The sequence below is a fragment of the Haemaphysalis longicornis genome, unplaced genomic scaffold, assembly GCF_048455015.1.
Source record: "Haemaphysalis longicornis isolate Haplotype H1 unplaced genomic scaffold, Haemaphysalis longicornis Haplotype H1 scaffold_1, whole genome shotgun sequence".
In the NCBI taxonomy this organism is placed as follows: Eukaryota; Metazoa; Arthropoda; class Arachnida; order Ixodida; family Ixodidae; genus Haemaphysalis; species Haemaphysalis longicornis.
The window spans coordinates 107,599,853-107,613,388 of NW_027526203.1; the positions used below are offsets into that span (position 1 = coordinate 107,599,853).

At 43.2% G+C, this 13,536-nt stretch overlaps 1 protein-coding gene across 2 annotated transcripts in view; it reads right to left on the reverse strand.

Moving 5' to 3' along the window:
- Nucleotides 1-13,536, reverse strand: part of LOC144165261 (uncharacterized) — a 60,868-nt gene that overhangs the window by 29,873 nt on the left and 17,459 nt on the right. For both annotated transcript variants that reach the window (XM_077695400.1, XM_077695391.1), the window contains exons 3-5: nucleotides 11,334-11,464; nucleotides 4,567-4,768; nucleotides 1,504-1,601 (exon numbers count right to left, since the gene is read on the reverse strand). In XM_077695400.1, coding sequence (XP_077551526.1) covers nucleotides 1,504-1,601; nucleotides 4,567-4,768; nucleotides 11,334-11,464 — 431 coding nt within the window. The remainder of the gene's footprint in view (nucleotides 1-1,503; nucleotides 1,602-4,566; nucleotides 4,769-11,333; nucleotides 11,465-13,536) is intronic.

Sequence of the window (13,536 nt, forward strand, 5' to 3'; positions counted from 1 at the left end):
TCCGCTTTTCAAAATTAATGGTGAGCGAGTGATAAGAAGTACATTTTAACGTTATTTTTACATTTGTAATCAGAACGGCAATTTTTAATCCAATCGATTATACCGGGGTGTGTATTTAGAAAATCAGGTATCAAGTAGGCTAGTGTCTGTGTTCCATAGTTTGTTCGAATGGCTAGTGTCCTAAAACGGCTGTGTCCTAAATCATACTGGGTGTTTACTACAATTAATGATTCAAAACAGGTAGCTTGACTCAATATAGCTTCCTTTCGTATATGCGTGGCACGTTCAAGGTGAAAAGTTGACTAACTGTAAGCAGGTTATGTTTGTAGAAAAATGGCTCTGTGTGATCCATGCGTTGGAGGTTTTCTATGCAGCGTACAGCTCGATTTTGTAAAACCACTAGTCTTTCTGAATTGTACTTAGTTGTAGTACCCCATATTAATAAACAGTAATGAAGATGGGACTGAACTAAAGAGTAGTACAGGTGTACTTTCTGCCAATTTGGCACTACAAGTTTTCATTTAAGAGGACGCGAAGAAACTTATATATACATACTTAATCAATAGCATTATTCTGAAATTTAATGTTTCACGCACCTTCTTCCGTGCACCCAAGTTATTTGAACTTTGTTACGCCTTCAATTAAAGAGATATTGACGAAGGGTTTATAAAACGGCCCATAAAATACCTGTTCACGTGAATAAAGTAAATAAATAGAGCTTTATAAAGGAAGGAACTAAATTATTACCGAATCAATATATCCACAATCAATCTATTGCCGCCAGCCTACAATTTAAAGTTCTCTGTGTGGGTGTTCATCACTTTTAAATCATAACTGTTACCGCGCATTATACGTGATAGTCTGTGCCAACTACCCTATGGCAGAATGCACTGCAGCAGTCTATGATATCCCGTACCCATTCAGTGCAATTGTCCACATACAATAAGCTTTATTTGATGGACGGAACAGATTGAGTGAACTGGAACAAAGCTCGCGGCTTCTTTTACCCTTCTTAAACTGGGGAATGCCTACAAGGGATACCCAACGACCCTCAGTAGCCGCGTCGAACGCGACTGCAGAGCAGGGCGTGCCGTATTTTTAGAGCCCTGCTGCTAGCCACGCTGCAAGTGCAGTAGTGCTCGGGTGTTCATGCCGAGGAATTGCGAGAGTGAATTTAGGCTCATAATGCAGCTCGCAACGATGCACAAGAAATTATCCGGACGTGATCATCACGGCACAATTCTACACATGGTGTGACGGATAGCGAATCATATAATCAATGCGTTCTCGTACCTTCAACGTATCAGACCCGTGAATGTCGTATTTTCGTAGTATTGAATGTCTTTGCAGCATCGGCACAAGTGGGTTGTAGTTTCTCATTATGGGTGCAACAATATTTGTCATTTTGGCAACAAGTTTGTCGTGCAAACCCCTTTCTCAATATGCACCTAGATCACCTAATGATTCATAAAGGTTTAAACAGAATCAAATGGTGCAACTTACCTTCGTGCCAATGTCCTGTCTTGAAAACCTCGATGCGTAGACGGCATCGGTTAGGATGTGGGTGACGTTCAGGTCTCTGACATGTTCCACTATTTCATCTTTAAAGAAAGTTACAGCAAGCAGTGAGAACAAGTATCCCCCTATTTTTCGAAGACAACACAAGTCATCATGAATTTAGATTGAAGGATTATGGTAGGTGCGTTAAATATTTATTATTTACAAAAGAAAAAAACAATCATGGCAATACACGCCATACTTGTCGCTGATAAAAAAGCACGATTTCTAGTTTAAACCTACCAATATAAGTTCGCGAGACCGCAGCACGCTCTTACAAATCACTTATAACACGCAAGCTGCACAGATTTTGTGAATGCCGAAGTGAGTAGAAACCGCTAGTTCTTATGGCTCGCTGATGCTGTGGCATGCTGTTACACGGACCAAGTGGTCGGTATAATAAGAAAACAGCGGAAATACGAAAAGCTATAATACTTGCCTATGTGTATAGGTTATCTTTGATACCCTTCCCCTGCCCCCTGTCTTCTCCACTCTTTTTCCCCCGCTTCATCTTGTTTCTCCACCTCCTCTTATTTGTGTACTATACAGGGTGTGCCAGCTATCATGCACCAAGATTATAAAAAAGGCCAATGGCGTTCCTCGAATACCTAGCGCATAATGTTTCCAGTGCAGTGGAGTAGCGGCCAGTAATTTTTTGTTATGGATATAATTAATTAATTTTAGATAATTATCTAATTTGAGAAGTACTGCCCTTATCATTGAAGTGCAAGTGAGACACTTGTAGGTACCCACGAGAGGAATCTAGCGGCGGTATTTTTAGCGACGAATCATTTTACTCATTTTTCTGACTGATTAAGAGCACGACAAAGAATCCCGCGAAATATGAAAAATACTACGTGACGGCGTTCCCACGCGTATCGTAAAACAATGCTCTCGAACAGCCTCCGGGTGAGTTAGCCAGAATGAAATAAAGAAAAGAAGGAAAGAAAACGCGACCGCGTTTGTGCCTTATCTCCCCCACGCGCACCTCGAAACTTGGTGTTGCTGCTCTTTCCATGCGTGAAGGTGCTGCGCTGTTTTATCGAACGTGTGATGGGCAAAGCAGTTGCTTCCAATCAGCTTATTTGAGGACGGTAGTTTATGATTCGCGCGGGAAGGCTGTTACGTGTATTTTTCATCTTTTGCGGGGTTTCTTTATCAATCAGAATTAATGAGTACGCAATTAGTTCGTACTTCAAAATACCGCAGTCGTGGGTACCTACCCTGTCATGGGTACCTACAAGTGTCTCATTGAAAATTCAATGATTAGGGGGCGGTACTTCTCTGCTTAGATAAATAAAGTTAATTAATTAGATTTCATTAACAAAAAAATACTCGCCGCTACTCCCCTGTACTGGAAACGTGATGGCTAGGTTTTGTTTCAGCAACGCCATTGCTCTTTTTTTAAAATAATGGTGTATCATAGCTGGGACACCCTGTATGTATGTATGTATGTATGTATGTATGTATGTATGTATGTATGTATGTATGTATGTATGTATGTATGTATGTATGTATGTATGTATGTATGTATGTATGTACCCATAGATAGATAGATAGATAGATAGATAGATAGATAGATAGATAGATAGATAGATAGATAGGGTGATAAAGATTTAGTCGACAAGTTTTTTTTCTAAATTAGACCACCTCCACAGTGAAGTTCTGCGCCCAGGGAGACACAGAATTAGGTGGTAAATATTGCTGTCGGTGGCTTAATTCGCTAAAATTGTATAAATAACTTTTTAGTGGCTGCAGTAAGCCGGCATTATTGAACTGAAAAGTTAGACGCATTCGTGTTTCTACGCAGTTTCATTTGGCAGAATTCTTCTAAAGCATCCGTACTCCGGAATATCGAACTGCGACGTTTAATTGTCGTTCGCATGATTACGCATGCTAGACACTGAAGACCGGCCCAAAGCTCCTCCCTCCTAAAAAAGCTTTCTACGTTATGATGGGTTGCCCATATCATCAAAAAACAGTTCGATATCTTAACCGGCCTGCGATAAAATGAATAATTACTGAAAAAGGTGTGTTAGCACTTTTGAGTCTCTCACGGGTGTAACTTAAAAAACAACTGCACTATGGTGTTCCTCCAGCATGATAGGGATATAGGCCAAATTGTAGGTCTCTAGACCTAGCAGGTCAGCTGCGCATTGATATGGCGATTTCGTCGTTTCCACACGGTTAGAAATGTAACTTCAAAAATTTATATTGCCCTTTCACGGCATCATAGGGAAAACCCTTGCATTTGTTTTTGTGCAAAAGTATGTGTATTATTTTCGAGAAAAACCAATTCAATATATCAGCCGCTGGAACCTAAATTGGGGCATCTGTAAAAATACGCAATATGTTACGAAATGCAGTTGGTTGGGGGCAAAATAATGCAACTTCTACTGAAGATTTTTAGGGGCTACACCAAAAACCACTACGGTATCTCAAAGAGAAGCGAGGTAATCCCGGATATGCGGAAACACGATTTCCAACGTTTTCTTCATTCGGGTGGGATTTCCGAAAATACAGCTCTAGTGAGCCCGTACATCAGAATTGAAATGTACTCCAAAAATCACAAGTCTATAGGTCCAGCCGTTTCGGCTGGGGTTGGTGGGTTGGTCGAGCATAGGCAGGCCGTAGTAACCAACATTAGCTTAAGCAACATACCCGTATGGGGAGTCGTTCATACTCATGTAATAATCTTTCGCACCACAGTACTCATATTCACACCGCGTTGCATAATTATTTTACAAGACAAGGCAAGTTAAAATTTTGTCATGGCGCATACTTTTTATGATATGGAAACCGTCTAACCTTTAGCACTACTGAGTAGTCCTAGATGGAATATCATGCGGATTCTGATATTCGCCGAGTTGACTCTACTCACCGGCATCATCACTCTGCGTTAGCAAGCGACAGGACGAAGGGTTAAGCATAAAATTCTGGGGATCTCTTGCTGTCATTTTCGGGGCAATGAACGTCGTCGACAAAAGTGCTGAGCTCCCGTCCACGCACCTTTTTTAAACAGTGGGTGGGATAAAATGACCGCCGCCCCCGTGCAGGTGACGGCACATATTGCGATGAAGCAGTCGATGCCGTTTTCAAGCAGCGCGTACACTCGGTCTCGACGTCCGACGCCCAACTCCTCGAGGCTCGCCGTGGTGGCACTCAGCTGTTCGAGCACATCCCGGTATGACACCTTCCTTTCACGTTCAATCTGCGTCGTGTCACTATGTCAGCATGCTATGCACGAGATCCGGAACGCAAGAAAGAATTCCAATCAAGAGGAAAACATGAAGGGGAAAATGGGTACGGCTAGAGAAACCTGCGTCCCAGCATTACGACATTACTTTGGACTGTGTGTTGCTCGGTCCAAACTCGATTTTAGACGGCATCATTATGTGGCACTTTTTCAATGCTCTCATTCTTGTAGCCACAGCTTTCTTGAAATCAGTGACTCCATATATAGATTCCGCGGAACTAGATTCCATGAAATGAACGTGTGTTGCAAGGAGTGAAACCAGTCCAAACCACTGCCTACTAAACAATGAAATACGGCAACCGTAGGCTTGGGAGCCACAGTGCTTCCTCTGTGCTGTACGTACCGGCTACTTGAAGAAAGAAGCCGCAGATTTAGGTTCTCGATTGAAAATAAGCAATTTATTTAAAGAGGGAACGGAATTTACCAGCGTGCATTACTCTGTTAGGATCCATAAAATTGATGACATATACCCCTTGGCATCACCGCTGATGGAATTCATTGCAAACCCCCAAAACAAAAAACAAAAAATCAGCGTGAACAAATGTGTGAATTTGACAAGTGACCAGGCCGGGCAGAATATTTGAGGAAAGAAAAGGAACAACAATGCAAATGCACGCTTTGTGCTTTTATGGCTTCGTATATTCTAATGTGTTCTTAATTCCTATGCTGGATCTCGTGTCTAGACCAGTACTTCAAGGTACCCTGGATCTAACAGAGCTCTGTAGGTACAATAAGGATGCTATCGTCAACGAAGACATGAATTCTTCACTGACAGGTGACCAGTTCTCAGTAGTTCGTGACGATTCGTGACTACCAATTTGTGTTTGGGCACAAGCAAGTACTGTTGTGTATGACAAAAGAAGTGTTCAACACGGACTTTGTTCAGCGCTCTACTGAGTGCAGTGAGTACAAACCTTAACTAGTAAAATGTCTTCGAAATTAAAAGGGCGTCAACAACCCCATGTGAGCAGTAACACTTTGGAGAAGCACAACGGCCAGAGCAGCATTTGTGGTGTGCAGAAATAATGAACAAAAGCAACCTAGCCAACCCGTCAACCAACCCTAATCGATCCCCACCTGGCTGAGAAAGCAGCTAAATTATCTCCAACCCCCAGCACACAACGCCACTAAAAAGAGCAGACTCAAAGAAATGCCTGAGTACAGACACTGAAAAATGTGTAATCCGCGACACATGGAGCAGCCTTTTAAAATACTGAAATTCTCCATGGCCAAATGCGCGTGCGAGTGTGCCCCGCACGGCCTAGCACCGACATATTTCGTAGACGCAGGGATTAAGCAGAGTGAAGGTAATTATTGTAAATTTGTCCAAACAGACGGAGTGACGTTAGACTTGACGCATCTCACTTGACGCATTTCACTTAGCACGCGTTCTGCCCCACGAACCCACAGCACCCGAGATCTTGTGCATATTTATGAGCGGTTCTCATACTTAAAAAAAAGACGTCGTAATTTTCATTACTGCTGCATGCTCTGCTGGTCCACACATAAAAAAGGCAAAATTTGAAATGTTCGTAAGCTTGTAAATTTTACCTGGCGCTAATGATTTCATGAAAACATTGTGATCGTGGATAAATGGTGAGACGAGGAAACTGCGCCTGCGCTAGAGTAGCATGGTCAAAATCCTAACGCACATTTTGTAGACAAAGTTACGCTAAGAAATTAAACTGGTCTCAGGAGGGCAGTGGTATCAGTCGCCATTATTATCGAAATATTTCATAGCAATCCTAAAATATTATAAAAACGACAAAACCAAACAAAAATGCGTTGGCCTATATTGGTTAATTGGAATGTCGGGAATAATAGTAAAGCACTCGCAGCAGCAATAGTTGCGTATAAACGCACAAAATGTCAAAACCGTTAAAGCAGGCGTCGCCGACACAAGAATTCATCCATCAAATTCTGTGGCATCCCAAATATCCCACGGTTATGCGGGGTGTTCTTAGAGGTTGCTTAAAGGGGCCATGAAGACAAAATACAATCTCGCTTCATTAAAAAGACTGCTTTGTCCCGATAACATTGACACCATTTTTATTGTAAACTTCGAGGAGAAAAGGAAGGTATAAAGAAAACATGTGAAGCAGTGGCGACTCCACAGCCACTTTCCGGGAAGTTTTGTAGGACGTCACAGAATCTTGTTCGTGCGATTGGCGGCTTCTAACGAAAACCATGACTAAGACATATGACTCGAAGATTGTAGTAGGGCCTACAGTTCCGTTTTATCTCATCACTAAATGCTAAAGGGCAGTCAACACACCAAAAATTGTTGTTAGTGCTGGCCCATGTCACGTCACTCCTCCCACAATACGCCACTGTAGCGTGAAATTTGAAAGTTTTTCTGTAGTTCTTCTGTTGGTTTCGGTTAACAACATCTTTAGTGGCCGGAAATTGACCTGAGTGAGTTACTGAAGCCTATAGTTCTTTCACATTAAAGAAATTGGCGTAGCTTGAACTAGTGGTGCAAGGCTGGAGAAACAGCAGAGCTGGCGGCCCCTCTCCCTTTTTTGGAGACCAGGCTGCTGCACTTCACATAGATTTCCGAACTTGTGCATGAAAGTGCTCCATGACTTGCATGCCCGGATCATTTAAAAAAGTCCGCAGGATTTAACACCTCTCCCAAAGTGGACCGCGTTAGCTCGCGCTAGAACCCGCGGCAACCGGCTTCGCGAACTTGGCGTTTGTAGCGCCACTTCACTGAAGTGCTCCCCACTTCAGGCGCTAACGCACCTGACTGGCAAGGCGAACAGCACGCCAGAGATCATGCCCCGAACGGTGGGAAGAGTGTTCTAGAAGGTCGAGCTGCCTACGCCCCGGGCTTCATGCGAGGCATGCGTTGGTATTTTTTGCGAGAACCTCGGGTGGCGCAAACCCACGCGCAAGCCTGGACGCCGCCGGCGTACACAGCTGCGCCAGGGGTTACTAGGCAACGCAAGGTGACGTCATCGCTCTGGTCCGCGAGGTCTTTTGGTGCGACGGGCGGATAACGCTCGGCCTAAAGAGCTCTGCTATCAACAAAGTCGAATTTTGTCTCCATGTCCCCTTTAAACGTTTTCCTGAAGCAAGCACTGAGGTAGCCGGGACAAGGAAATATTAAAATAATTGTATGCGGGAACTACTTCTCTTTATGTGCTTTATAATGGACATGATCACCACGTGGCAAACGTTATAATATAGTGCGCCTCAGACCAAGCAATAGGATGTGTATCAATTTCGACTTCACCGAAACGTTCCGCCTCGCGTACACGCGCGAGGAAAAGATGCGTGTATGCGGGTGAATGCAAGATTTTCCAGTACTTACGTACCACGAGCGGATATGAGTCGTTTTTTTTTCGAATTGCGCCAGATCCAAAAACCGAAACTACTTCGGATAAACTGCACTGACAAGAAAAACTCGGCAACATTCCCCATAAAATGGGGTGGGAAGAAAATAGTTGGGATAAAGCCCAGCAAAGCGTGTTCGCATATCGTAGTTCGGATCAAAAATGAGCCAAATTCATTTGCCCATTGGGAGTTTGTTCTTGGCTTGAGTGTTCAGACTTTTTCGTTGGTGCTTTCGGAAGTTTTTTTTCTTTTCGGAGCAGGCTTATTATGAATTCAGACGGCAATTGGGAGATGTGCGATAGATTTGTCCCGAGATGTGAACGACGAAGTGAACACAAGAAACGAAATGAAACTGAGTAAAACAATTATTTCATGTCGTCTCACCCGTCCCTACGAAATGTCTCGGGTTATATATATATTTTAGTCGCAGATTTATAATTTTAGTACTTAACTAAATAGCCGCTGCTTACAAGCACTGGCAAATCGTGCGCCCCCCTCTCTCTAAGAGTACGAACCACTTCATTAACGAGAAGAAAATATGAGCAGTTTTCTTGTGCAGCGCTTTGAAAATTTATGCAAAGCAAGGAAGAGCTTGCTTACTTCGTGAGTGCCGTCAGGCATGCCCCAAAAAAATAATCCCACGGAAATTCGGAAAGACCTGCTAGCAGCCGTGCCAAGAGGACTCACCTGCTCTCCATGTATAGTTATACCGTTCCTGAAGCCCTGTTGCATATTTCTAATGCCTTCGCCACCAAAACGTAATTGCACCATGCTTGAAAGGTAATTTAAATAATGTTTCAATAAAAATGCCGCATCAACTGGAATGTTTCAATTCAATATAAGCCAAATCCAAAGTTATCGCCGCAATATTGCTCAAAATCACGGCACAATTTTGAATTACTTGTGGCCATAAACTTCCCCTAGCTGACATGTAAAATATATCTTATAATAGCTTTGACGGCGTTGCATTTCCGACAGGTAGCAAACTTAAGCTTGTTTCTCAAAGTAACGTTAAGTGCATCGGGCTTATTTCGAAAAAAAAAAAAAAAAACGCCTCATATATTGCCGCAGCCACCGGGAAAATCTCCGATTATTAGCACAATTCACTTGAAAACAGGCGGCCCAGAACCGCATTTAGGAATGCGCGGGCATTTTTTACACCACGTCTCCAGCGGCAGCACCTCCTAGAAGATCGCAGTGGTATCAAGCCCCGCGTATAGCGGGGCTGAACGACTAACTATTTCTGTCCGCCACCAGACAAAGATGGTGTTAAAAAGTCACCCCTTTTTGTTTGCTGCTCATCGTTGCTACGAAAGGGAAATCCAGGGAGAATAGGCCATCAGCACAACAGCGACGATCTAGTAAACTTAAAAAAAGGCCAGGCTCGGTCTCCGCACTTTGAGACAGGGTTTTAAACATCACGAAAAGTAGAACGGGAGCGGTGAGGGGGCATCCAGCGTTAATTATATACTTCTCAGCAAACAAGCCATCGTTGGTCTCAAAATAGAGGCCGACAAAGGTGCGGAACGCACCGTATTTTAGTTAAAGGAAGAAGTTCTTTACTGTTTAGTGTACCTTTCAGTAGGGTATTCATTGAAACAACTACGTTTTTAAAGGGAGGACTGAACACAGCTGGGTATTTTCGGATTTATGCTTTTCTAGTTTGTCTACCTGTATCACTAAATAGTTAGCTATCTCAGTTTAAACAAGAAGTTATTCAGTGGTTAGGTTCCCTTTAATTAGTGTTTTCCGCGGGGGAGTGAATGAATGCAGCCAGATGTTTTCAGATTAATGTTTTTGCAGTTTGGCTACCTATGTCATAAAAAAGAACACAACAAATACCTGGTGGACCCTTAACGTGGTGCCTTATTAAGCAACTGGAAAGACAGCTTAAATCGGTGAGCAGACCATGGAACGAAGTATGATAGAAGTGACGCTTAGGGACAGGAAACGAGCGCATGGATTAGGGAAGAGACTCTAGTGGAAGATACTTAAGCGCGCATAAAGAAAAACAAACAGGGTTCGGCTGACCAAGTAGAGAGACAAAACGATTACTGCTGGACAAGGGGCCACATTGCAGCTACGGACAGACGAGACTAGAAGTGGGGAAAATCGGTAACTCGATGGGGAGATGAATTGCAAAACCTGGAGTGCAAAGAATAGGCTCAGGAAGCGCAGGACAAAACTGGGGGAAGGTCATTGGACGAGGCGTTGATGCTGCGGCGGACCTAAATAAGATGATGACGATGATGATGGTATTGCAGTTGCAAGCCAATAAAGGCTGATGTCTTCAGGAATAACGCCGTAGTTGGAGCCCTCAAATGAATTTCCGGTGTTTAACTGGAGGAACGCCCTTCAGGAGGCACTTGGATCTGATACGACATTTTTTGTGGTCTCAGATTAAAAAAAACTAGAGCATTTTATTTCGTCGAAGGCTAAATATTCTCCTGCCAAATGGAGAGCCTCGTGGGAAAATGTCACATGACAAATAGGTAGCCTGAGAAAAGCCCTTGACAGTAAATTTGTAGGATGAAGGGTGGGGTACTACATTCAGGATTGGTAAGTTGTAAAACTGTCCCACACCGGAAGGGAGAGGTAAGCACTATTTGAATATCTTGTGTGCGCTATGGAAGCTGTTTTTTAATTGAACACAATGGCAAGATCTGCCTTTTACTGAGTAGATATACACAATAAACTGCTGCGAAGAAAACTTTCAATAAATTAAAGATAACATTGGCGTACATGTGCAAGGAATGCCGCAGCAAGGACATTACCATGGCCGAGCGTCAACGTGGTTGTTTGGGCGTACCAAAATCTGCCTCATTACGTCTGTTACTTTTATTGCTGGCTTAATTAGTCAACCCACGTTCCTTGCCGTATTTCATGTAACCGACGATATTTGAAAGGGTTGGTAAGCTGCCAGCTTTATTCATTGATTTTTTTAAATTTACAATATAGGCTTTATTTCCTGACACAGAACGCATGAAGGCTTTTTTGAGCTTGGTTTGAAGGCATCTTGTCTTCAAGAAAACAATTTCTAGCTCATGTTGACATGGTTACCGAAGGCTATAAAGGTAAATACGTTCGCTTTTTAGTTGATCTTTCATTCCGAAGCGTAACTATAACTTGGCCCATTAACCGTCGCTATGACACTAGGAAGCCAAACATACCACGTACTTACCAAGGCAATTTTGTCCCCGTGTGACTTGAAAGCATCACGAAGATATGCGAAGATGGACGAGGAAACAAGCTTTGGTGCGGGAAATGGTGATCGTACAATGCCATCTTCAATCCTAGCCATTATCCGGTGTCCTATTCGTAGAGAAGTGGAACGTGAAGCATTGGAACGTTTTCAAACACAAGACCGAATTGGCGTTCGGGGCCAAGTAATAGATATTTATGTGCAGGATTAAATTTTTTCAAATCCTGCCCGAGCAGTATTTCCAAGTTTCGTTGCATCCAGACCTCGTGGGAGCAGTACTGAAATGTTTTTTGCGCTAACCCTCCTTAAATGTACAGCCTCCTGTCGCAGTTTCAGTTCGCAAAAAACAGTCGTCGTGTGGAAAGTACGAGAGTAACGGAACGAGACAATCTCGAGACTCCTGCGACCCTTCCCGGAGCGTTGCTATGAGCATAGGTAACAGCTTCATCGCATGAAATATATTGCTTCAGGGATTTTAAATATTTTTATTTTAACCAATCCGAGCCTGGAGCTGCGTCACTTGCAATTTTTGTTTATCGGACACGTCCTCAGTCCTACTGTTGAGTGTGAACACGTAAAAAAACACATTTAAATTCGGCAATAGCTATGCCTTGTGTGTCAGGTTTTGATCAGACTAAAAATAATCTTTTTCTCACACCTTCGAAAAATTTACCCACAAAGTGACAATTTGGGCTGGTTCGTACATTCCAAGTTTTCGGAAAAACAGCGCACGAACAGGACAGTCTTATCCTTCCCTTCGTTCTATTCGTGCGGTGTTTTTCCGTAAATTCGAAGTGAGGTCACTTATCTTCTCAGAGAAGACGCCGAAGTCTTGTTCTACAACACGCACATTAAACAACTTGTGCTGGGTCTGACTCCTGAAAGTGATGTAATGCCACGCAATCTTTATCAGTGTTCCACAGGTAAAAATAGCACTAAAGGCATTTCGATGGGCCAACTCCCTTACGTCTTCTGTTAATAAAAACGTATCGTTGTAGAAAATATTACTAAATTATTTATAAAATCAAGTAATTGAAAGAAAATAAGCTTGGATATCCCTGCTGTGCAGAAGTATGTATGTGTAAATCCTAATTGAGAGACCTTAAATATTTTCAGTGTGTGTGCAAATAGGTACAGGTCCACGCAGAAGTAAACGGAGCATGGGAGTGGTGGCCGAACTGCATCGCTGCGCCGCGTATGGGCGCCGAAGGGAACCAAAGAGTGCCGGCCGGGCTAAGAGTGTGTTCGCACTCCCCCGCTACCCTATCTGATATATTTAATCGCCGCTCTGCTGGCGTGTCATGCTGGGCACGACAGTTTTCTAAAGGCAGCGCTCGGCTATAGAGGGTCGCTGGCTCCATTGCGCTCGCAGGCATCAGTGGCGACCGAATCCGCCGTTGTTGAGCTGGGCGAAGCTACGCGCACACGGAAATGTGCCTTGTTGCGCGCTGTAACGGGTGGCAGAAAATTTTAGGCCACTCTTGTAAAATGTAAAATTATGGGCCAAAATTGTGAAATTGTAGGTTTGGCATAGCATGTCATTGCGATGTAATTTATTGTAAGCCGCAACAAAATTGCCCTGGACAATATAGAAAGCATATTCACAGAAACTTTTGTTATTAGGAAATTAAATCTCGCTTCCAACATTGCTTTTTTTTAATTTTGGGTTTCGCCCAGGTTACTGCTGCCACTCAGTTAAGGTCTGTTCTGAAGAAAGGAAAATACAAAATGCCCATTTGGGGGATACTTTATGTGTTAAAGAACACCGTAAAGAATAAACACGATCATTGTCTTCTATTACAGCGGGCCTCGCAGGGCGCATATTTTGTTGTCGCATTAACCCTCTCGCTCCCGTTGACGAGTATAGCCGTCATAAGATTTTGTACCAAAATGATCGATTACGAGTATGGTCGTCAACGGTCATGGCGACTATACTCGTCATCGGTCATTTTGGAGCCCTGACGGCGCTGTTTTGCAAGACATTGAGGTCATGCGGTGAAGCCATCTGTTACTTCAATGCGGGGTAAGTTAAAGTTGCAACATTTTCTTAACTAATACATGGTGCTCATTAAAAATAGCAACGTCAGTTTTAATGCGACCACAAAATATGCGCCCCAGGAGGCCCGCTGCAATAAAAGACAATGATTGTAGTTATTCTTTACGGCGTTCTTTAACACAAAAT